The sequence below is a fragment of the Tachypleus tridentatus genome, chromosome 13, assembly GCF_004210375.1.
Source record: "Tachypleus tridentatus isolate NWPU-2018 chromosome 13, ASM421037v1, whole genome shotgun sequence".
NCBI lineage: Eukaryota > Metazoa > Arthropoda > Merostomata > Xiphosura > Limulidae > Tachypleus > Tachypleus tridentatus.
In genome coordinates, this window is record NC_134837.1 from 26,306,752 (window position 1) to 26,332,917 (window position 26,166).

At 29.9% G+C, this 26,166-nt stretch overlaps 2 protein-coding genes across 3 annotated transcripts in view; one reads left to right on the top strand and one right to left on the bottom strand.

Annotated features, from left to right (window-relative positions):
* Positions 1–3,734: 3,734 nt before the first annotated feature.
* On the top strand, positions 3,735–8,494 carry LOC143240005 (uncharacterized). The gene is made up of 2 exons (XM_076481756.1): positions 3,735–6,834; positions 7,027–8,494. Exon 2 carries the CDS (start codon positions 7,053–7,055, stop codon positions 7,371–7,373), a length of 321 nt encoding a protein of 106 aa, XP_076337871.1. The 5' UTR covers positions 3,735–6,834; positions 7,027–7,052; the 3' UTR covers positions 7,374–8,494.
* The window catches only part of Vps45 (vacuolar protein sorting 45), a 53,568-nt gene continuing 35,782 nt past the window's right edge, over positions 8,381–26,166 (bottom strand). For both annotated transcript variants that reach the window (XM_076481754.1, XM_076481755.1), the window contains exons 10-14: positions 25,680–25,838; positions 21,419–21,526; positions 18,772–18,893; positions 12,442–12,573; positions 8,381–8,986 (exon numbers count right to left, since the gene is read on the bottom strand). In XM_076481754.1, the coding sequence (XP_076337869.1) occupies positions 8,911–8,986; positions 12,442–12,573; positions 18,772–18,893; positions 21,419–21,526; positions 25,680–25,838 (597 nt within the window). In that variant the 3' untranslated portion in view covers positions 8,381–8,910. The remainder of the gene's footprint in view (positions 8,987–12,441; positions 12,574–18,771; positions 18,894–21,418; positions 21,527–25,679; positions 25,839–26,166) is intronic.

Sequence of the window (26,166 nt, forward strand, 5' to 3'; positions counted from 1 at the left end):
TACATACACTAAATACTTTTCTAGTCTAACTTAGCGTAGCTTTTAGATTTCAGTGGTGTAATTGTCATGATAGTGACAATAATTTTAATGGAGGAACAGTCTCCGTAAATAGGAAATTTGAGTAGCACTCCATCAATAAAGACACATTTGAATCATGAGGTTAAAAAAGCTATTTCATGTCTTTGTTCTGATAAGAGTGGTAAGTACTATGTAATAGCCCACTAGACAGTCATTCTCTGTTATTTACATGCAGATATAAACTTGAACAAGTGGTTTGAAAAATTATATCTCACCAAAACATGCATGAAAGTGCTAGAAAAATGTTTGGTACATGGTATACAAACAATTCATAAAACTTAAAATCAACAAAAGAGGGGGTGTTTTCTCCAATGATTTGGTAAGACAATCGAGTATATAATGATTTCTTTGGTGATCAAACAACATGACTTTTTTTTTTAAGATACTTATTTCTGTCTTATGTTTTGGAACTTGGTTCCACTGCCTCACAGTAGGGTATTGTTTTTACTATTGTGTGTGTGAACAGGACAGCTCGAAAGTTTTCACTTAATGTCATTTAATTTGGTAAAAAAGTTGTGGGTCTCCCTAGGACTGATTGATTAACATTTGGTGAATGTAGCTCAAAGGGGAAGGTCAGACACTTTTATTATAATGATAGCAAACTGGGAAAAATTATTAAAATGCACTAAAAAAATTGAAATAGTGGATCTTGATATCTAGATCTACATTTACGAGGGTTATGAATTGTTTGTGTTATATTTTAGGTTTGTTTCTTGGAAGTTAAAAACATTATGGGGCAGGGGTTATCTTTATTCACGAGGTTTCATCATTTTTCTAACTGCAGTAATTTCATATTGGCTAAAGAATTTATTACAGTGTTTAAATTACTCTAATATTTTGAAGTTTTAGAAACTTGATGTTGAGTATTTGTGTAGAAAGTAATTGTAACATTGTTAACTTTATTTTTTTTATAATTCTATGTAATGTACAGTAATGTTCAAAAGTAAGTTCAAGTCCAAGGTAATAAAAACATGTGATGCTTTGTTGTTCTTTAAGTTGTTGATGACAGGTATAGTAAGGCTTATGTGCTATAGGGTACTGTACCAACAGTAAAAGTCAGTTATAACCAACAGAAGTTGAATGAAAACTTTAGAATTCCTCAATTAAACTCATTATACAACATTGTGTTAATATATATATAATAATTCATAGGTACATAAGGTTATGTATGTATATATATAAACTTTTTGTACAGTATTTTTTCCATGTGTTTTCTATCTTTAACATTCAAATTAGAGACTTATTTTTATAGTGTTTAGGGTCCATGTGTTGCATTGTATTCAGTAATTATTATATTTCTGTCTTTAAAATTAAAATCCTGAGTGTAAAGAACTAACAGAGAAATTAGGTAAAATCACTTATTTTCTGTGCATTTATTGGAAGTACTTTAATTCACATTGTGTTATATGACTCTTATGTTATTAGGGACCATGTAAATAACAATATTTAAGGAAAAGGGATCTAATAGTCCATCTGGAGTGTCCCATCTGCTAAGATAAACTGTTTATAAACTCAAAGTCAGCCATTACCATCATTTCATTAAGTCTTCTCTTAAACTTCACTAAATTCACTACTTCCAGAATATCTAAAGACAATCCATTTCAAAAGCTATCTACCCTGTTAGTAAAATAAAACTGTCTTAGCTGAATAATTTTTTATTAATAAATTACTAACATTTAAAGCTGCATATTGTGATATGTGTTATATCATTTCTGTTGTTCAGGTTTGTTTGTTTTTTAGTTATTTGGTGAAAATACCTAAATTCCAGTCAAGGTGACAAAAACAAATTAGTTTATTTTTTTCTTGACATTTGCTACAAGCAAACTATCACATTTACTTGGCTTTGGGCCTAAGTACACAATTAGGATTTTAAATTTCAACAACAATTTACCTTCTAATGGTACGACTAACGTACAGTTGAAATTGTAAAACTTCGTGGCTAGTTGATTAATTGAATACAGATAACTACCACTGATCTGAATGACTAAACATTAATGTAGTGCTTCACTGATTTTTGTATTTATAATGTATCTAATGTTTTAAATATCTTGCAGTCTTTGATCAGTAACACTTGTGAACATTGCAGGTATTCCTGGACTGCTTTTGTAGAATTTCTAAATTTGGTGTTATAATTGTATTAGCAGCTCTCTACTAAACAGCTAAATTAAAAGCAATGAAAATATAGCTCACACAAAAGTGTTTTAAATCCTGAATAATCTAGATTCACTGTGGCAAGTAAAAGTAATATACCAAAAGATTTCAATCAAGTTTGATAAAACAAAAAGCTATGCTTTGAACATTGTAGCTGAAACATACTGTTGTAAGTTGTAGTTTTGATATTTTAATTTAGATAGATATTTGTTAGAGAGGGCTCTCAATTTTGCTTGTGTATAGAGTGGTAATTTTAGGTGGTGTTTATAGACACAAGGGTATATTGTTGTAAATATGATAGAGTAACCAGTTGGTGATAAGTGTTTGTGATACGAATTGTCACATATATTCTACTATTCTGGTACTGGGTGAGTTACATATTTATCTAGTAAAACCAGTTAAGCTAGGTTTATATATATATATTGCAGTCCATATTGAGATCTGTTTAATGTGAGGCCTACATTAGTTGCAGAGTGTATGTTGAAAAATTTGTTTATAAACTTAGCCCTACAAGTGAATATGGGTGTAAAAAAACATTACTGAAGAAATTAAACTGGATTGTGCATAATTTTTCACAAAAAAATTAAATGAAAGGACAATTTACAATGTTAAGGTTGTCCTACCCTTTTTTCTTTTTTGACAATAACTAATTTATTTATAGGTTGGTGAAACTTAATTTTACAACTATATATCATATTAAGGGTTCAAAAGCCATTTGTGTGGTCAATAGTGTCCTATTATTTATTTTTATAAAACAACCAGGTGTTCCTATATTGAAAAATCCATCATCCCACTGGAAGTTCAATGGGTTAAACCTTGAAGTAATTTATGTTTAAGATTTGTCTTATAGAAAGATTATTGTAATTATGGACGACTAATAATTTATTACTTTAATTTTCATCGATATAAAGAAAGGGACCATCATCAAGTTAATAATACAATTATACTGGTTTGAGCTTTGACATTTTTCACATAACAGTTGCTGTGCCTTTAAATCTTTTTCTTAATATAATTGTACTGTGTTTTAATTTGTAAAAAACAAATGATTTATTTAACCAGAAATCCATATGTTGAAGTCTTGGTTATTATGTAAACATACTTTACTGACTTTAAATTACTGCTTCTTATGTAGATGGAATTTTTTTGTCTGCCCAAAAATTAATTAATTAAAACAAGAAAAATAAAAAGAATTATTAATATTTCTGAAGAAACTGACAGGTTTAACCTCAGTGGTTTTTGTTACTTGTCCAACCTCTGTCCCAAATATTTTAATTTATATTGTTGGAACATAGATGAAGATGAAAAGCCTAAACAAAATTTTGGCATTTTATATATAAAAGAAACAATCTTATTTATAGAAAATTGATTAGATTTTGGGTATTAAAAAATCCATTACCTCACTATATATTCAAAGAATAAAACATTGGTGTTTTTATGAAGTATTTGATCACCCTCTCTGTGTGCTATTGATAAAAATTAAAAAACAAACTACTGTTTGATTCAAATTACAAAGTATTTAGGCTTGATTCTTTTAATGGAACGTTTGGTCACTTAAACTTCATTTGCTTCTTCAAACGTAATTTAAGTCAGCTACAGAGCATTAATGATTTGACTTGTTTCCATTGTCATAAACAATTTTATCACCTTAAGCTTCATGTTTATTCAAAATTTGACTACATGCAGACTTGGTTTCTTGTGTCAATAAATATAATTAGGTTCTAGCTAAAAGAAAATTCCTTATCTTATCAGAAGTTAATTTTTGGTGATTCATTAAAAGACACATTAGATCACCATTAAATTTGTTTCTCGTGTTGAAGCCAGGTGGGTTAAGGCGTTCGACTTGTAATCTGAGGCTCGCGGGTTTGAATCCCTGTTGCACCAAACATGCTCGTGCTTTTGGCCATAAGGGTGTTATAATGTTACGGTCAATCCTACTATTTGTTAGTAAGAGAGTAGCCCAAGAGTTGGTGGTGATGACTAGCTGCTTTCCCTCAAGTCTTACACTGCTAAATTAGGGACGGCCAGCGCAGATAGCTCTCAAGTAGCTTTGTGGGAAATTCTGAACAAACAAAACAATCTCATGTTCAAAGTATGATTTTTTTTTCTAGTTTATAAAGAAATTTACTACCTCATTTAACTCGGAAGCATTTTTATGAAATATTGAAAATATTTTTTTTCTCTGTCAATAAATATTAAGTAGGTTTTGTTCTGTTAAATTATATATTAAAAATTCTGATCATCTGGAATTTTTGTTGCTCTCTTCATAAAGTTAAATAGGTTCTAGCCTATCAAAAATATGTTACTAAATGCCCAAAGACTTGGTATGTGCACATTTGTAACATAAAATTGTTCTTCCTTATATCCATGACCTAGTGCTTAGAGCATTTGACTTTCAATCTGTAGAATGGAAGTTCAGATCCCATTACAGAACATTTTTTGTTTTTTCAATCATGAGAAGCTAATTATTTGATGTCAGTCCTACTATTCAAGTAGTGGTAGATAGTGTTGATTAGCTAAGATAGCCCTCAAGTATCTGTGTGCAGAATACACCAAATAAACTTGTTCTGATTAAAAACAACTAGGTGTATGGTCTACTGAAAGATACTTATTATATTAAAAACTTAAACTAAGCTTTGTCAGTTTTTTAAAATATTACAATCTCCAGTAAACTAAAAGTTTGTTTGTTTTTTATGGCATGAGATATGTCCAGTCCGTATTAAGCGTTTTGCACAAATAACCTTTCTTTTTGAAGTCTTCTTAGGCATAGTGATGCAGTGTATCTTTTATAAAACTCCACAGATAAAATATGGAGGATGTGGAGATCAGATAATCAGGCCTCTGCCCAATCCATTTACCGACAAATGTTTCATTACTTGCATTGCAAACATTAAGGCTGCAGTTTGAAGGATGTACACTCCTACTGAAATAACGTATAAACAAATAGACTTTTCAATGGGGGAAGTAAGTACAGGGATGGCTATTATCAATCCTTCAAACAACAATGTAATAAGATAGTGGTGATGGCATTTGTATCATCTCTACATAATGCAAATGTCAGTCCTACTATCTTGTTTGCATTGTTTTTGAAGTACTAATAAGAGCCATCCCTAAGTTTACTTCCATTTTTGTAGTTTCTCTTTACTTGTTTTTAATAGTATTTCAATAGACATAGATATGTTGTATTTACGACTAAGTTATAAGTGCGGTGAGGTTCAAACTGTAATATTATTGACTAGTAATTCCTGCATAATCTTGTATATAAGCTTTACAAAGGGACACAGTTTTGGTTTTTGAGTTATTGTGTAATTAAAACAAAGAATAAGAAATTGAAACTTTTTGCTATGGTATTTGCTATTTACAGAACTTGTGACTCAGCCATTACACAGATATTGTTATAAAAGGAAACACTGTATAGTATTGTTTGTAAACTTCTGAATAGATATTTAAAATACTATTTTGATAAAACAATGAGCCATCCCATACAGGCAGTGCTATTACCTGTCTGATAACAAGTAGGAGGATTGTAAAAAAATTAAAAACAATCATTTTTGCACATGCAACAACCATGTCTCTTATGTCAAACAGCTTTCCCATTGTAATATTTTAAGTTTCCAAAATTTTTGGACACCCTGTAATAGTCTTAATTTTTTGTATATTGTTTAAAGGTAAAATCAAAACAGTTGTACCGTTCCATTAAAAAAGGAAAAAAAACCTTTTGTTTGCAAATGGAGGGCATAATTCAAGTTGCCAAGTCAAAGTATTTCCCATTTTAAAAGTTACGTTTTACACATATTATTTGTCAAATTAGGATAAACACAATGGTACAGCTTGCCATTAAAAATGGGAGACATGGAAAAGATTGGGTTATATTTTAAAGGACTTTGTCCAGTTTTGATTTTCCAGAATTTCAAGTACTGAAAAATTTGTGTACAAACTTCCATGACTTTCCACAATTTTCATGATCTATTTAAACCCTGCAAAAAGTTGTATGTTGACTACCAGAGGATGAATAAAGAATGCCTGCACACTGCCAAAGACTTAGTTTAGTTTGGATATTTTATCTGAAGTTTGATAGCACTATGTAAGAAAATTTTTACTTTTTTTTCTTCCTGGCTAGACAGTGTTATTTCTCAATTGCTTATGCCTAAAGTAAATGGAAAAAGACATATTTTTCTCTTCAAACTTTGCTTTTGTGACCTGGGTAATAAAATTTTCAAATTTGCCCATTTTCCAGAACATTCTAGGTAGATTTAGTGCTGTGTAGCTGATAGAGAATTTTCTCGAACTTAAAAGAATTTTCTATAATGTTGTGTAACTTACGAGATTTTCAAGAACCTTTTAGAATTTTCTAGAACTTTCCATTAGAGATATATATACAGGGGCTCACCACTTCAGTTTAGTTCTTGCTGCCTAATGTAAGAGATGGCATCAAGCATTCTCCTATGTGTGTGGCCAATTTATCAAGATAAGAGCGAAAAAGTACTCTGTGACAGCATCTTCTAAAATGTGTGAATCCTACAACGCATATTTCGGCATGCCTATCGGGGATCAAGACAAACCCTGGGCACCTCATTTTACCTGTGAGCCCTGCAAAAAACCTAGAAGGTAGGACGGACAATTTTTGCATGCTTGAATAGTAGGATTTTATAGTATATAAATTTTAGACCTTTTAAAATTTAATTATTTTTTTTATTTCCAATATATTACATATAAAATATTTTGCATGAACCTCTTACAAATTAGTTGTGGATGAAATAAATTTATTCTTCATAATAATTTTATTTTGTTCTTTTGCAGGATGGTACAGAGGGGAAAAGAGAGCCATGAAGTTTGCTAGTCCAAGAATTTGGCATGAATCCACTGACCACTCAAGCAATTGCTACTTCTGCATGGTGGACCCTTCCGAACGTTGGGCTGGCAAGAATGCATCTGCTATCATGTATCCGGACCTTCCATCATCCATCACCCCAGTGACACACTGTCCTGAGCTCCCTGTATCCACTCTGCCAAATAGAAAGCAGCCATCCTCAGAAGAATGCAGCAGATTAGAAGAGAAGGTAGATGTTGAAGATTCAGATTATAATTTCATCAGAGGTGCAGCTGGTGAGAGAAACCCATACTACCCCAACCAGAGACCACAATGACTTGATCAGAGATCTTGGTCTAACAAAGTCAAATGCCAAGACTATATCTGGGGGCTGATACGTGAAAGTGATTTACGTTACAATTGCAAGTCTCAAAAAATTACTCACTTCTAAACATTTTTGTGTAGCTTTAGTATAAATAAATGTATATCTTGATTCATATGTTGTTCTATTCAGACCTTATGTAAATGAAAATGTGCAAATTTGCTCATTTTTACATTGAAAATAGGTCAATTTCTAAATTTCATTATCCAGGTCGCAAAAGCAAAGTTTGAAGGGAATAATGGCCATTTTCTGTACTTTTACAACATAAGCAATTATATAATAATGCATACAATCCAGGAACAAAATTTGTGTTACACAGTGTAGTAAGAGTTACAAGTCAGTAAAGAAAATACAACTTGCACTGCAAGAAATGGGTTGTGGCAAATTTTATTTCCACGTGTTTTATGTAATGAAATTCGTAATTCCATAGTCACTAATTAAAAGCACTCTCATACTGTTAGGAAATTGTATTTGAAATAAGCATTGGAACGTATAAGAGAGCTTCTACTAGAGTGGATACCAAAAGTGTTATGATTTATGCCAACTTTCCTATGCTGTGAATGAAAAAGTCCACAGGAAACTTGTGCAACAGCAGCAGTACGGAGTTCAGTGGATACTTGAGGATGTCGCTATGAATTTGTTTGGTCCTTTGCCATAGAGCAACATTGATCATAAGTGCCTCAGTAAGCAGAAACTAGTAAGAAAGCTTTTAAATGAATACATTTCATGGTTTGGTGTGCCAATGGTCAGAGATGAAACTTGGAATCATATTTGTTTGCAGATATGCAGGAACTTTGAAATCTAACAGAATGGAACGATAACTCATCATTTTTTTTGATAGAATGGCAGAGAGTTACAATGATGACCTACAAAATCAATAAGCCATTTCAGTGAATGAACATTGGGAATTGTGTGAGGTCAACAGCAATACCTGAAGCTAAAGGAAACGAATATATAAACTGTTAAATCTGGAACTATTGTTTATTTATTTCATGTGAGCATAAACAATTAACTGATGTATTTACAAAATTTGTTTCCACAAAAAAAAACAATAAAAAATAGCAATTTCTTTAAAATGGAAGAGAATACTCAAATTCTTATTTTAAACAATACTAACAGGAAAATTGTTCTTTCAGCTTTTTTCTTTATATATTAATGTCATTTTGCTAGCACACGAATAATAAATATGCTACCTTAAATAGTACTTGAATGAACAACTGTCCTACATAAATTAATACAATGGCAAATATACTTTAAATATACAAAATGCCAATGTCCTTTAAAACATGTTCCTAAATATTTCTGCAAATTTTTATTGGTCATGTTTTGGTTTCTGCATGCAATTTGAACAGCTTTCATCCACATTAGCACAGTAATTGGAATATTGAAAATTACAGATACATGGTAACATAATAAAACATGTACAGAGTGAGTTCATCTTCCACGATAACCACCTTATTAAAGAAAAAGTTTTGCAGACTAAACTACATTTCTATCGAATTACTCGTTTTGAACTACCAGGCTTCATAATCATTCCTACTGTAGCAGACTTCATTTCCTCCAAGAAACTGAAAAGAAACAAATTAAACTTCTTGCATGACATTTTGATTGAAATTGGATATATCAAATAAATGATTTTATCCTGAAATATTTAACAACATATATAAATAAGACAAGCACAAAAATGTGGTTATATTTGACCAGTCTACATTAGACATTATATTAAAAAAACAGTGAAAATAGAAAAAAAACATACTCAAATTATATGTTAAGAACACTAGAAAATCGTGTGTTACAAGTTTATCATAGAATAATTTTGAATGTGGTGTTTTCTTTATCTTAAAACCCCTATTTAACCAAAGTGAACTGTATTTCAGCAGAGTGCATTTAACATCTCAAGTTTTATTCAATAAAGGTTTGGAAAAAAGACTTAAATTTGTTTCAAATCTTCACACAGTTATAACAGGACCCTCTGCACTAGTTACTATTCAAGAATTTTGTTACATTTACAGAAAATTTGTTTCATGTCAAATATTCATACTGCTTTAAATTTTATATTCATTAAATGTGAACAACTAAGTTCTACTACAATTTATTTACATCAAACATTATAAAATAAATTATTATTATTAACCAAGACAGTGTTGGGGTAACAGATAATGCACAGTGTACGCCTACCAATATCTCACACAAAATAATTTTGGTTGATGGCCAAATATAAAAGATATAATTCAGCTACTTTTTGTTATGAAGTTTGAAAAATGTTTATGTAATTATAATTAGCTTAGTTTGATAAATTTATTCAAAGCAACTCTACACTTAACTGCACATCTCTCGAGAGACTTCTTAAAATATATTTAATGCCAAGATAACAAGTGGAATCAATTTTTTTCAATTTGGAAGCTAAAAGAAGCACTAATTTTGTTCTACATTGATCACCTTACATCTATTATTTGTTGATCATTGTGCAGCTTTTAAACATCTCTTTAAGCACTTCATTAGGGGTAAACAAACCAATGTAAACTAGAACAGACTGAGCAGTATGAGCAAACTTTTTATTAACGTTTGTGTGTAAGCCAGCTTTAAGCCAAAGTGATAAACTGCCAAATCAGTATTATAAACAAATAATTTTTTATGGTTGAAGATAAACTTAACATTTGTTGACATACAATAAACAAACATGTGTTCATGTTACAGTCATGAGCAATGAAGAAAGTAATTAGTTATCACAACCACCACCTTTTTACACTATTAATCAAGTACTGTAAACATATAATTATTCTTTATTATAAAAGATAAACTCATGAGTACCCAGAAGATGAAAAGGGGGAAGAAAATCACATCACTAATATCTAGCTTGACAAAGGAAACAAACATCAAGAATAACCAGGAAGACAACTACAGCCACATGGCCATGTTCATTTATTTCAAAGGTCTCTTAAACGATAAAGAGTATATGTAAACATCATAAGATCAGAACTGTATTCATAAGCCAAGACACAATGTAACTGCAATTTTACACTAAATTGGCTAAGTACCGAATGGACTTCAAAAACACTACAACACATTATGTGAATGCAAATTCCACTGGAATGGAGACACAAAGAGCTTAACAAAGGTTAAAATTCAGAAACATAATGGACAAACATAACTATGCATTGCCAATCTATCTGCAACAGCTCATTGTGCTAAAGCAGAAGAGAATAGATGAAAATAATGGGATACAAAACACAGAATGGAAAAAGTTAAGCCTTGTACATCTACCTAACTCATTACATTCTCAGCCTAACATAGATATTCTCCTCAAAGGCACTCAAACAAAATTGATTGATGTAAGACTTAATGGGGTAGATCAGAGATATCACACCAACCACTAACATTACAAAGACAGACCCTCACTAAAGCAGCAGCCAAGATATCAGACAAAACAAATTATTAAATAGTATCTCGTAAGAAAAATCATTAGTAATTAATAATTAAATTTTGATGATTACATAGGTTACTAACAATGACAATGACTGATATTCATTGCCACAACTTTACTACAACTAAATCAAAATTACTGGTTCTGTTTACTAAGGTCTTTAAAATAAAAACTTTTACCCTTATATCCAGGGCTAACTAATAATTCTAGAATGATAACCTAAGATAAATAACAAATGCATCTGGACTTGCTGCCAATGTTACATGCAAGGCTGAAGGTTTAATATTGAGTGACTGTTTTGATATATTCACATTTTTGTTTTTTGTAGTAAAATGGTGATATTAATCTTCATATTCAGTATGCTTAAATTGTTTACTTCCAAAAGCATAAAAGGAAGTAACCTAACCACCAATAAGATAACCATCTTATGGACTGACATCAGTATACTGCTTATTTTGTAATATTAAAGACTACAAAAGTGTTACTAAATATATTTATTAAACAGATAAAATACTGTTTAATAATTATTTACAATATTTTTATTTTTAACATTTTCATAAGTATATTTTTAGCAGAACATTAATGTTACAGATGATACAGTATCTTCTATTATTTCCTTGTTGATAATAAATGTAAAATATGAAACAGACACTTTTATCTAATCATTAGAAACTGGGTAGCAACAATTAACAGTCATGGGAAGAAAAATAAAACTTACAGTTAACATAAGATAATTAATAATAATAATTAAACAGTTTTAATTGCAGGAGAAACTTTAAAAGTGGATTTCAACCCATTATAAAATACAACATGTTGTGGAGCTACAGTAAGTTTCCAGTGCCACATGATAAAGTTCATCTCTTCAAACTACCAATGATACACTGAAGTATCACAACATTTGCCTTCAGAGTATTATTAAGTTTTTATGAGGATGAACTAGAATAGATTACCGTAAGATAGATGATTCAATTCTATGATATACAGTACAGCTACAAAATCCAAAACCATTTGCAACAGTTACAAATAAACTCTTAACTGTATGTGTGCATGCCATGTTAACACACAAGTATAGCATATTTAGATAAATAAATTTTTACATAGAACAAATCTAAATGGAGGAAAGATAAAATACTTCTACAATAGCTTAAAATAGGAGGGAAACTTGGAATATCTCAATTTATTCATCTGAAATCTAGGGTCCAAGGAATATTTGGTTCTTATTTAGTCACTGAACATGTACTGAAATTTCATTTCAATAGCATATGCTTTTATCTAGTTTAGTTTATCCTTGAGTCTATAGTATGTGTCTATACTCTTTTAAAATTGAAGTAATAGTATGTGCTTCCATCTAATCAAACAACAATTTTTTGCCCTTTGAAAAGCTTTATTATTACGAAGATAATTCTAACAGAGTAAAAAAAATATATTGTAGCACAATGTTCTGTTTTTTTAAAAGTAATTCTTAAATATGACAAAAGTGTAGCCAAAAAAGTGCCTACTTATAAATATTATCAATTACTTAAGTTCCATGATAACACAGATTAAAATTGAAAACATTAATTACTCTTGTGTATTTAATTATAACCCAAGTAAATATACCTTTTAAAGTTGTGAATTGTAGTTCCTCCAAGCACAATACGAACTCCAGGTGTTGTTCTATTAAGTTCTTGAATTACATTGGACTCCTCATATGTTGTGCCACCAACCATGAATACAATGACATCTTGAGGTCTGAAAAACATTGAAGATATATCAGAATGGGAAATCTTTTAAGTTTTTTCAAGTGACATCTTAGCTAAAAAAAATACTGATTTGTTTTTCTTCTTAAAATTTCATCAAAACATATATTCACATATTTCTTAACATCTTGAAAGTGCTCAGGAGTATTGGAAAGAGTAATTCAGCTGTAAGCACAATGCACTAAAAATGTGAAAATCATTGATCTACATTCTTAACCTAATAGTTAATCACAAGTTTTTTATTAATGAACTTCTAAGAAAGAGAAAGTTTGCATTTCTTTGCAATGAACACTAAATAAATATTTAAACAACTAGTTTACTCAAAGATATTGAACTTACAATGCAATATGAAAATACTAGTAAATTATTAAAAATCAAATTATTTTTTATACAATGACAATACACCTGTTTCATAATGGTATATAATAGGCTCAGCTTTCTCCTCCATAAGATTGGCATAATTTTATTCTCAACATTAAGTAAAATGTACTAAAAAGAGGCTTTCTTATACACTAAAGAAGAGTGTCTTATGTCTATGAATTACTTTTAATATACACCTAAACTAACTTTACTATAAACTTGGCTATTTATCATTAAAACCACACTATTCCTTGGTTTACAATGTAACAAGAAAAAGTACCCAACCCTAGTGAAGGGAAAAGTTTAAAATAATCCATCAATTTTAAGTAGTTCATGGACTTTAAAAAGAGTAATTGTGTTGCATTCTTGGTTTTACTTTGAGCCAAAGCTCTGACCTATTGACACCAACTAGTGTAAAAAGTAACCGTTGAGCATTTCAGTTATGCTAAGAGCCACTCAACAAAAACATACAGTGAATGTACATTTTTATTCTTTAAGTTAAATCACACTTTGAAATCTAAATGATGATGTAATTAATTCTTAACACTTTAGTATATAGTATTCTGCTTGGAAAATAAAATCTGGCACCAACATTATTCACGACTGCCTTCCCATCATTTCAAAATTGAATGTTGAGCTTTGCTCATGTGCACAACTGTTCAAACAGACGGAAGACGAATGACCAAACAGACACCAAAGTTTGAAACATATACAAGATATGTAGATATTTGTACTTTTACACTGGACAAATCATTTTATCTTGTTAGAACACCAAAGTTAATTTTGTTGTTTTTCAGAAGTTGTAATGTATTCTACACTGATTTAAATGTTTTGGCAATAAAGTTAAAAAAAACAAAAACGTTTATTCTCTAGATAACAATAAAACACTTTTTATTTCAACCAGTATTGTGTAAGAAATAGTTATACTAATAACCTTTATGAATGTGCAGTAGCAAAACATTGGCTGAAATAACAGAGTTAATTGAATTAAGGTGTAAAATGCCTAGACTAGTCTACTAGGCCTACTACATATTAAGCAACACGTAAACTTGATTTTAAATTATGTGATAAAAGGAGGAAAACAAAAAACAACAACAAATAACAATGCAATCAATCATGATGTCTCATAATGTACAATAGGCCTAAAACAATTTTGTTACTTTGTCAAGATATCAAAAATGTTTTAAAACCAAAATAATTAGGTGAAATATAAAGCTTGTATGATATTACATTAGGAATTAAATGGTTACTTAAAGTATAGATCCTACTATTATTAGGATTTTGAAAGCTTGTAAAAAGTTTGAGATAACTAATGAGATGGAAAAAAGTTTTTTTTTTAATGCTTGCATTAATATATATCATTATCACAACATGTCATGGTTTCAGTTTCTTTATATGTAATGTGATGGCTTTATGTTCTGCTTTTGTTATAAAGATCTGTTTACCAATTATGTGAAGTACTATCAACATAAGAACTGAATCAGTCTACGTTATGCATGTTCAAAGTTTGGTTTTTAAATTTCACAACAAGTTACATGAGGGCTAGCTGTCCCTAATTTAGCAGTGATAGACCAGAGAGAAGGCAGCTACTCATTGCCACTCAGTGTCAACTCTTGGGTTACTATTTTACTAACAAAAAGAGGGACTGATGTCACATTATAATGTCCCCATGGCTAAAAGAGTGAACTTTTTTGGTGCAACAGGGATTTGATCCTGAGACCCTCAGATTGTGAGTCCAGTGCACTCACTATATGGCCATGCCAGGCCTGTGTTCAAAGTATCCATCACCATCATCAGTGCACATGTAATGAAAGACACTACATGTAACACAACAGTGTTAGCATCATTACTACTTTACTGGAGTTCACTACGGCCTAAGTTGTACATTAACAGAGAATATTTACATATTTTGCACAAAACATTTGTTATACCATTTACAAAAACAGAAAATAAAAACATTTAAATTATAATCATAAAACATATTTTATTGCCAAAGTTTGAAATATTTGAAATTTAAATACTAAAAAGAACACTGAGTATATCACCATACAACTACAAATATGCCTTTTTTCTTAATAATACGTTTCAATCTTTAGCCATATGTATATACATATACTAGCACCTATATTACCATGTTTTTTTATATGTGAATATATATGTATACTAAATAAACACCACCAAAAATAATTTAGTAACACATGTAGGTACCTTTAGCCATATATTTTTCTAACACTTTTCATTAATATATACAATTAGATATCGTACAGAAACAAATGTTTGTTAAAGAAATGTATTAAAAGTTCAAACCAGTCTTTTGTTCAGAATATTCAATACAAATTCTGATAAAAGAAAAATGTTTTCATCCCTAAAATACTATAATTTACGAATCACTAACACTGAATAAAAAGCATAAGAAAATAAAATGGCAAAAGAGAAAAAAAATCAAATCTTCTTGTCTCTGTAACATTTTATTTAACTGCTGCCTAAATTAAATAATTTCAAGCACCAACATATTCATGTTTCTTTTATACAATTTTCATAGATTTTACAAACTGTTTTGATCCAAAGGTTAACATGTTTTGCTTCATTGTTTCAAGTTAAGGAATACGTAAATACTGAATGTTTTTTCTACATATAGGTAAATATATTTAGTCATGTACTTTCAGTCATGACTGTGTGTATAAATATATTTTGTGTAAGTATTTACTAATTAGTCATGTACTTTCAGTCATGACTGTGTGTATAAATATATTTTGTGTAAGTATTTACTAATTAGTCATGTACTTTCAGTCATGACTGTGTGTATAAATATATTTTGTGTAAGTATTTACTAATTAGTCATGTACTTTCAGTCATGACTGTGTGTATAAATATATTTTGTGTAAGTATTTACTAATTAGTCATGTACTTTCAGTCATGACTGTGTGTATAAATATATTTTGTGTAAGTATTTACTAATTAGTCATGTACTTTCAGTCATGACTGTGTGTATAAATATATTTTGTGTAAGTATTTACTAATTAGTCATGTACTTTCAGTCATGACTGTGTGTATAAATATATTTTGTGTAAGTATTTACTAATTAGTCATGTACTTTCAGTCATGACTGTGTGTATAAATATATTTTGTGTAAGTATTTACTAATTAGTCATGTACTTTCAGTCATGACTGTGTGTATAAATATATTTTGTGTAAGTATTTACTAATTAGTCATGTACTTTCAGTCATGACTGTGTGTATAAATATATTTTGTGTAAGTATTTACTAATTAGTCATGTACTTTCAGTCATGACTGTGTGTATAAATATATTTTGTGTAAGTATTTACTAATTAGTCATGTACTTTCAGTCATGACTGTGTGTATAAATATATTTTGTGTAAGTATTTACTTATTTATTTTGAAACATACATACATTACACTGAAAATAAATTTTTCCATTCAAATTCTGATGCTTGTCTTCAAAATTTCTTATTAATTAGTGTGAAACTGTAAGTGTTCTTCCACAATGTGCTACAGATTCAAAATTCCTTAACACAATATTAACATATATAAGTACATAAGTGAACCACTCCACTGAAATTGGGTCACCCTTTGTTGTGTTTAAAATACTGACAACCACTGCCTATAGATTTCTCTAGATCAATCATGACATGAGAGTCTTATCAATAATTTTATATCCCATGAGAAATAGATTGCTAGTATCTAAATGGTCACCATGACGTGTAGTGTCTGTATTTGTTTGTGCGTGCACTTTAGCAATATTTTTTCTTTCCTATATTATTTATTTGTTGCTATGGCAATAAGAGGTTGTGTAAATAACCAAACACGTTCTATTATACTTGTGGTAAATTGTAAAGAAACAAGAGCAAAACACTGCAGAAAACATTATACATATTTGTAAATAAAATTTAGGGACAAATTATATGCACAAAGTTTGCTCAATTTATGTCGAAGAGTTGAGACAGTTTGTGTGAAACTGTCTCTGCCTTTTGGAATTCCATTTGTCTCACATAAGCCTAAAACCACAGTGATGACCACTACTGAGCTTGTTCCTTTAATAGATCAAGTGCGAAACGTATTCATGTTATGATAAAAAAAAATATTCTTCATCCCAAAAGTCTCAAATATTATTATCTCTAAAACCTCCTAAACACATTTCAAACATTTGTTTTCAGTTAGATTTCATATTTTATCTGTAATTTTCTCTACTCTGTGTAGGATCTGTTAATTTTACTGATCTCTTAACCACCATAAAAAAAATTATGAAATATACATAAATTATGTTTTTTTTCATTTTAGAACAGCTATAACTGACTACTCAAAAACAAATAGTTTAGAATAAATAACATAATCTAATAACATTATACGTATGTATACATTTATTATTTTTATTATATTGACCTTCCAGTAATGCCTGGTTAATGCTACATAACTTGCATTGACACATTGTACATGCACTCATGTTACCATATCGAATAATATAAAACTGACCTTTAGCCTTTATAAACTGATGCTTCCTTGGCTGTTTTAGTAGCCCAGTAACATTTTGTAATACAGAGTCACATTTCAATTATCATACATTATTATATATATAGGTTATTACTATTTAGAAACAAGTTATTAAAGTTACTTCTCTAAAAACATTAAAGCAAAAAAATTATCTCTTATAGCTACAATTTCTGAAGTTGGTAGCTAAGCCTTTTAAAAATTTGTACATGGAAGGTATGAAACAATCTTTTTTCTTTTAGGATTTATGTATACAGTTGAATAACCAAACAAAATCCTAAATTACTATGTCAACACCATAGAATTTCACTATAATTTAATAAGTTTAGTTACAAAGTTGTATTTGTACTCAGGTCTAAAAACAATATGAGCTTTTGAGCAGACTAAAGACACAATTTACTTCCTCAAAATCTTGGTTTGAAAAACAAGGAGGCCTCTAACATACTTAAATAACTGAGAAAATCATTAGGTAGATATTCTAAGCTGTCAATTAGTTATTTACATGTCATATATTGAAGTAAGTGTATACAGGATTCATTTCTCAAAGGGAGCCACTGTGTTTGAATCAGTACATCAGCAAAATGAAAATATACAAGGTTCTCATTTTATATTCTAGTTTGTCTATACTGGTAATTTGAGTCCCTAATTCATACAAAACTATGTACATGTATATGTATTAGTATTTTGACATTACAAATATCTAATTTTAAACACTGCTGCATTCAGTATACCACAACTCACAAAAATAGATATTTAGATGTGTTATTTTCATAGTTATTCTTAAATTAAGAAATTAGTTAATGTATAATATTAAAATTTGAATTATAATCTACAATTTGATACCAAACTTATTGACATAAAGTTATGATAATAATTCAAAAAATCTTGAATTCAAGTCAACAAATACAATGACATGACCTATGACCAATTGCAATAGGGTTAAGAGCTTTGAATCTCGATACTTCTTTCATTTTAGCCCAATTTCACTCATGTATCAATGACAGAGAGTTTCATACAAGAACTTCAAATACCAATTTCTCACATCCTCTGCTGGAAAGGACATATAATACACTATTGATACTTTCTCTTATAAATCACTGTGTGCCATTTTTTCTAGCAAATTGCCAACAGTAAACTATGACACTGGCAAATAAACCCAATCTATCTGTTATAGTTTTACTAATTTTAAAAATGTTAGTTTATATTATTTATTCAGAAAATGGTAATTTTGTAATTTCTTGTAAATGACGATGATTTCAGTAAAACAAGGTCTCTTAAAAATTATTCATGTCTCACGTTAAATAATTAATCTAGACATTTTACCTTTCACGCATCTGCACTGTACCCAAGTAAGGATATGCTGCCTCTTTTAACTTTCCACGAAGTAAGTCCTCCATTGTTTCTCTCAGTAAGGGAGTATGTTGGGTATAGATGTTTTCCACTCCCTTAAATACAATTTAAAACTGGAATTGTTATTCTTTATATATAAATTTGGAAAATTCAAAACCTACAATGAAAGTAATGATAAAACTGAAAGTAATATAAGCTGTCTGTACATAGAACACAAATAGAAAAGAGATAAGTCAAACAAAAATATATTCTACATTGTTCAACTTTCCAACAAGCAATAACAAAAACAAATTTACAACAGTCATGTAGGCTTATATATTCAAACGTACTAAGTATTACTAAAACCTAAAACAACAATAATCTCTCTGAAGCCATATCAAAATTAACTTGCATAAATATACCATGATACCTTCATAATTTATTATAAGCACTATTTCATATTTCTTCCATATGCACTGTGGTTTTCAAAATCGATTTTGTTTGTTCAAGCATTCACTTTTACACTTGCAAACTTATTAGACAAATCAAATAATGTTAAAGATATATTTATTCAATTCTCCACAGTAAATTTTCAGCATCATAAAAGTGTTCTCTCTTATATATTTCTGTTAATAATTCTTTATTTTAAACCTACAGTAAATAAAATATATTGTTAATGTTTGCAATATTAGCAAATATTTTTTTTTATCTTTATATCAAGAAGAGAAACAAAATTTGCAGCTGTGTAACATAATGCTAAATATGTTGTTTACCAATTTAGGCACATAGTTTAGACTTAACATAGTTTAAGCTAAGTAGAGCTGTGTATGGGAACAAACATAAACAAATTTTAAAGCATAAACAAACAGAAAGCACTTGTTTCTTCACTATTAGAACCTTAAAATGTGTCTGTTGCTGAAGTCAACTCAAAATTAAAATGTGATTTTTGTACAAAATTAAACAAATAGAACTATTTTTAAAGAATAACTGTCAACACTAAAGTATCTAATAAAAATAATTATACCTTCAGTTTCTATAACCTATTTAACTTGATGATGTTTTGCCCTCATAAGTAGACTGCCCCCACCTAGGTGTGTAGAATTTAATACTGTAACTTAGAGCAAACAAGGGATATCAGTTATTTTGCAGTCATTTGGTATCATTCATAATTTGTGTCTCTGTTGCTCATTCTTGTTGACAAGAAACCCACTTGAAATAAAAATGTATCTCAGAACAACTGCTATGAATATTAACACTTTTATTGATAAGGAGAGAACAGGAAGGTCGAAACATTGTTCTCTCCTTATCAATAAGTGTTGTTCATTCTGTTTCTACGAGGGCTGTTCAAAAAATACGCGGACTGACGTCATAAAACAAAATGTACTTTATTTAGAAGTTACAGGTCTGGGACCCCTTCAAAGTACTCTCCTCCCCAACGCACACACTTATCCCAATGGTGTTTCCACTTGTTGAAACAGTCCTGGTACGCTTCTTTTGTAATGTCCTCCAGCTCCTTCGTCGCATTTGCCTTAATCTCGGGAATCGTCTCAAATCTTCTTCCTTTCAAGTCTTTTGAGTTTGGGGAACAAGAAAAAATCGCAAGGAGCAAGATCAGGTGAGTAGGGGAGTGGGGAAGAACAGTGATCGAGTGTTTGGCCAAAAACTCACGAGTTCTGAGGCACAAATTTCGCAGCAACGCGGTGCATCTTCAATTTTTCGGTCAAAATCTCGTAACAAGATCCAACTGATATCCTTAAAACGTTCATGCCACTTGAAACATGCCGTACGCTTCATAGCAACATCACCATAAGCTGTGTTAAGCATAGCAAAAGTTTCAGTTGCAGATTTTCCAAGTTTAACACAAAATTTCACAGCAAGTCGTTGCTCCTTCAGGTCATTCATTCTGAAATCCGCCAAACAAAAAAATCGCACTTCACTTAAAACCGCATAGCTAATACACAAATGAAGATATCTGCAATCGGGAAATGGCGTCGTAATCAGCTGATCTGTGCGAACCTAGCGACACCAAGCGGATTCCCCTGGAACCAATTGGAGCCGCACAATTCAAACAGTCCATGTATGTTTTGAACAGACCTCGTATTTACAATTAATTTATATTCAAAACTTGACTGTATTCTAAAAGTGTTTGCCTTAGCCAGATTAGTTTGTTTGTTACTAAGTAAAAAAAAAACTATGTAATGGGTTGTTTATGCTGTGTCCAACATGGATACCAAAATATAATTTTTAGAATCATAAGTCCATAGACTTACTGCTGAGTCACTGGGGAGTGATTTTAGTGTATTAATACAGTTATGTAAGCAATAATGAATGTTCATTTACATATGTACTGCACTGTTTCCAGAAGCCAGCAACTGTGATGACTTTTTTTTTTTTTTTAAGATTACTTCTGAAACGTTTATCATTAAAGAAAGTATAATTAGCAAGTTCTGATATCTATTATTTGACATAGAAATATTTCAGACATGTCAGTTTATTCAACACAAACTTATGTGGTACATTGAAAACAACAAACTCTTTTTATCTGAATCATTATAAACAGATCTAAATAAGTCCAATTTGTACAAAAAATTAAAAGTAATAACTTACAAAATACATCAGGTGTTATTTAACAGTACTTTACCTTTAGACCTTTGATAACTTTCCGAGTGATTGAGCGAACATTTTCAGCATCAAAAAGGTCATAGCTGCGAGATTTGCTTCCTCCAAATTCGAGTGCAGAATACACCATCTGTAAATGATGAAAATTTATCCTGTCATACAAAAACGTAAGTAACTAAAATTCTTTTCCTACATTGTGTATATAAGAGGTAAGGAAAAAGCCACTTTTTCCAACTACAAAAGTGCAATTCATGTTATATTATATATATAACATTTATATATTTGCTATATATATAAGCTTTCTGTGACACTCAATAATAAAAAGACATGAAACTGGATCTCCCAGTAGTAGTATTATACCTTCAGAGATAAGAAATAAACTCCATATGTTCGTGAATCCAGTATTATTTATCTATGTAAACACCTGATAATAAAAAAAGACAAAACTGGAACTCCCAGAAGTAGTATTATAGTTTTAGAGATAAAAAAATCAACCCTATATATTTAAGAATTCAGTATTATTTATCTATCTAAACACCCAATAATAAAAAGACATAAAACTGGATCTCCCAGTAGTAGTAGTACACTTTCAGAAATAAAACATCAACTCCATATGTTCAATAATCCAGCATTATTTATCTATGTAGTTTCTCAAGCAACAAACAATGTTACACAGATTCAATCATCAGCAGATGACTTCTGATAGACAATTAATAATACTGTAAGATGCTGGATTGCCTTTAAAATTTGAGCCTGTTTGTGCTTTGTATTATTATAAGTCAGAACACTTTGAACAAGGAAGAGACATACATTATTTTATTAAGATAGGTCCACAAGTAATACTTCTTTTCACTTATCTGATCCTTACTCAAAAATGAAGCACAAAAAATACATATAAAAAAAGTATCTAAAGATGCAATTGTTACTACAGAAGTAAGTACTCCAGACTTTAAAAATTATTTAAATAATAATAAAAAACAAATTAAGAGACAATAATTAATATTCTATTCCTTGATAATAAGTAAATAACATAAGTGAGAAAGGTACATTAATAAATATTTGTTTCCAGCAGTTTCTCATCATCATTTACATTATAGCTTCAAACCATTTGATTGATTCATTTTCTTACACTGCCAGAAAAACAAAAATACTGTTCATGTAAGTGATATAGTTATATTTTGGTCTGATAAGAAATTTTATTTCAAATAGTGGAAAAAAACATATATAAAGCCCACAATACTAAATACAATTTCCATTTCCTATTCCACCTTGCTGTTTTTTGGGTATAGAATTATTTCAACCTCTTGTCTGTTCACACATCAACCTTATGACTTGAATACAAATAAAAACAAACAATAAGTTTTTTTTTGTTTATTACTAATGTTTGGCTTGTTTAATACCATGGCAGAAAATTTCTTGTTCTCATAAAAGCCAAGAGAATTACATTCAAATAATTTCTTTTTCTCTCAATTTTTGTTTCTTTTACAATCCCTAAAGATGTGAAAGGTGAAAATACATTCTGAAAATCCTGAATGTTAGCTTTCTTCAAGTTGTGTAGATAGAGGTATATATCATTAGTACCACTATACCATTCAAATTAAAAATAACTTTTGGTTTTATATCATAAAAAATGTATTTCATGTAACCAATTTTTCTACAGTACATCATTCTAAAACATAGGTAAAATGTTTGTTTCTTTGTTCGTGTACATTAGTTTCTCTGCATACATTACATTATAAATATTCTTTCTCTAATTTAATGTTGTTCACAAGTTGATAATGTTTCAAAGCTTACTGCCAGTTCATACAGTGGTTACTTTACAAAGATTCTTTTAATTTTGTTAACACAATGGAAATGAATGTTGCGAGATGAACTAGACACTACATAACTTTCATAATTTTGTACATATATCACTTGTATATTTTGTGTGTATAGAATTAATCTAGATTATAATTCCTTTTATTATATAAAATAAACAATTTAATGAAATAGAAAAGTTGATAAAATTATTCTCCTAATATTTATATGATACGTGAAACATTCCAGTTGATGGATTTAAGACAGAGGACCTATCAGTATCATGAAGGAATTGTTAGCTAAAAAAATATTATATATTTTTAAAATTAGAAGTTTGATGCCTACATTTAATGGTATTCCCTATCACTGTTTTTATTGCCTATTTCTAAAAGTAACATGAAATAAACAAAACAACAGTAATTTGAATTTGACTTCTGCTATCAAAATGGTTAAACATTATCAAACAGTACAGGCACAAACATACTCCACAACTTTTCAATAGTTCTTTTAGGACTTATCCAAGACTTTTATTCAGATGAATTCAGATTATAGCTTCTTTAATGCCAGCTAATGCTGAAATAACTGCTTGTGAAGTGTGATACAAATGTATTAAATAAAATCAATTTCTTAAAGAAACTTTCCATGAATTGTTAAAAAAAACAATAAAAATAAAAATCTTTAGCAGCTAGAATGTGAAAAACTAAATTCTAAAACTTTCCAAATTAAATCTCACATGAATAAACTAAAAGTAAAAATTGTATATGTTTCATGAAATCCTTCATGAAGTAATGTACACTACAGACATGTGTGAATCATCAAGAAATCCTTCATGAAGTAATGTACACTACAGACATGTGTGAATCATCAGGAAATCCTTCATGAAGTAATGTACACTACAGACATGTGAGAATCATCAAGAAATCCTTCATGAAGTAATGTACACTACAGACATGTGTGAATCATCAAGAAATCCTTCATGAAGTAATGTACACTACAGACATGTGAAAATCATCAAGAAATCCTTCATGAAGTAATGTACACTACAGACATGTGAGAATCATCAAGAAATCCTTCATGAAGTAATGTACACTACAGACATGTGTGAATCATCAGGAAATCCTTCATGAAGTAATGAACACTAAACAAGTGAATCAACACATCATCCTTTATTAAAGAACATTAGCAATATAGCATTCTATTTCGATATATGTATCGTTATTGGCCACTCATAGAAAACACATAACCACATTGTATAACTTCATTGATTTAATAATGATTGACAGTAAAGCTGCCAAACGATTTCTCCTCATGAACTTGTTGCCAATAAACTAATATTGTTAGCTTATTTATTGGTCCATTTGAAGGATATTTAATGGCTGTTCAGATTCTATGAGTTGCGACACGCCTGCTTTATGACAATACAATGGAAGACACAATTTGGACAAAAAAAGAGATAAAATATATCCCATTACTGAGTACCACCTGAAGTTTGCCCTTGTCCACTGTATCAGCTTAAGCATCACAAATACACGAAATACATCACAAATAGGACCAAATATACGATTAAAAATATTTCTTTCTTCGGTAATAAACCTTAAATAAATAACATTGTATAATATTGGAATAAAGAGTGTATAAAAAGAAAGCACAAGTTGTTAGTATTATAATGATGACAGAACTACATCATCTGAAATTCAAAACATAATGTCACGTGCTAAGAAAAATAAAATAAAATACTGCCATAGAGACTACACATGTTGAAGAAATAATTACACAACATACAAGATAAGCATCATGATAAAGATACAATGTTATATTCTAAACACAAAGACAACAATTTACATCATGATGGATATCTTAAGACATGAAAAAGAAAGCTTTATATGCTATGAGACCATGACTCACATACTATGATAAAACAGCAAACATACTTTGATAAAATATTTTGAGAACTATCTATTGGAAAACATCCAAATTAATATGTAAAGATCACCCAAGCACCAATGGAAAGTACACAAGTTTGCATAGAGTTATTAAATGTCACAGAAAGATAAAAAAAAATTAATGAAGTATAAAAATTCCAATAACTCTTCTTACTGGAAGCTACAAGCAACTGTATATTACAAATGTTGTCAATATTCCTTTTCCCTTGGTAATGTTTAATAAAAAACAAGATTGGAGAACCTAATGTTTGTGAATATTTTTGGTCAGTTAAACCCTACATTTTATACTAAGAATTTTACACCATTATAAAGATAAATTTGTCTACTGTATTCTAGTAATTATATTAGCACTTTCTGTCACTTTTGTCTACAGTATTCTATCATAATTCAATCCAATAACATAATAAAACACATAAAAATGGTAACACAATAAGAAATTAAATTACATCTGTTAATGTATCTATAAACAAAACAGTTACTAAAAGGTTTGATTATTTAATAAATGGAGATATCAGGTAATAAAGTTGAAAGACTCTCACTAACCTTAGTTAGTTTTTCTGAAACTCCTCGTTTCTTCAGAGCATCAACTAACCCTGTGATGTCATTGTTGCTATGACGTTCGTAATGAAGAGCATAAAGCATAACCAATCTTGTTGCATCAATGTCACGCACCTTCTCATTACCAATCAACCTACGAATCCTCTGCCATAAAACAAATTACAAGAATTATATAGCACCCATCTTTAGCCCACAATATATTTATTATTCATACAAAATAGTAGAAATTATAGTAAATTTATCCATGGACCATGCCATGCGCTAGAAGAAGGAGATTGGTATAAGTTGTATGTAACAAAAAGCAGTATTTATACAGATACTGTGGTAGTTTGAGTTGTTAAAAAGCGTCTTTATAGCAAGTACAAAGAGAGTAGTCCTTCAATTCAGTTGGTAGAACACTTGCTTAATTCCAAGTTCAATTCCAACACAGAGAAATGTCAATATTGAAATTACCAAATGAAAAACTTGTTTG

Excerpts from the sequence above, each read along its gene's own strand:
- LOC143240005 (XM_076481756.1), top strand. The coding sequence starts at position 7,053 with ATGAAGTTTGCTAGTCCAAGAATTTGGCATGAATCCACTGACCACTCA.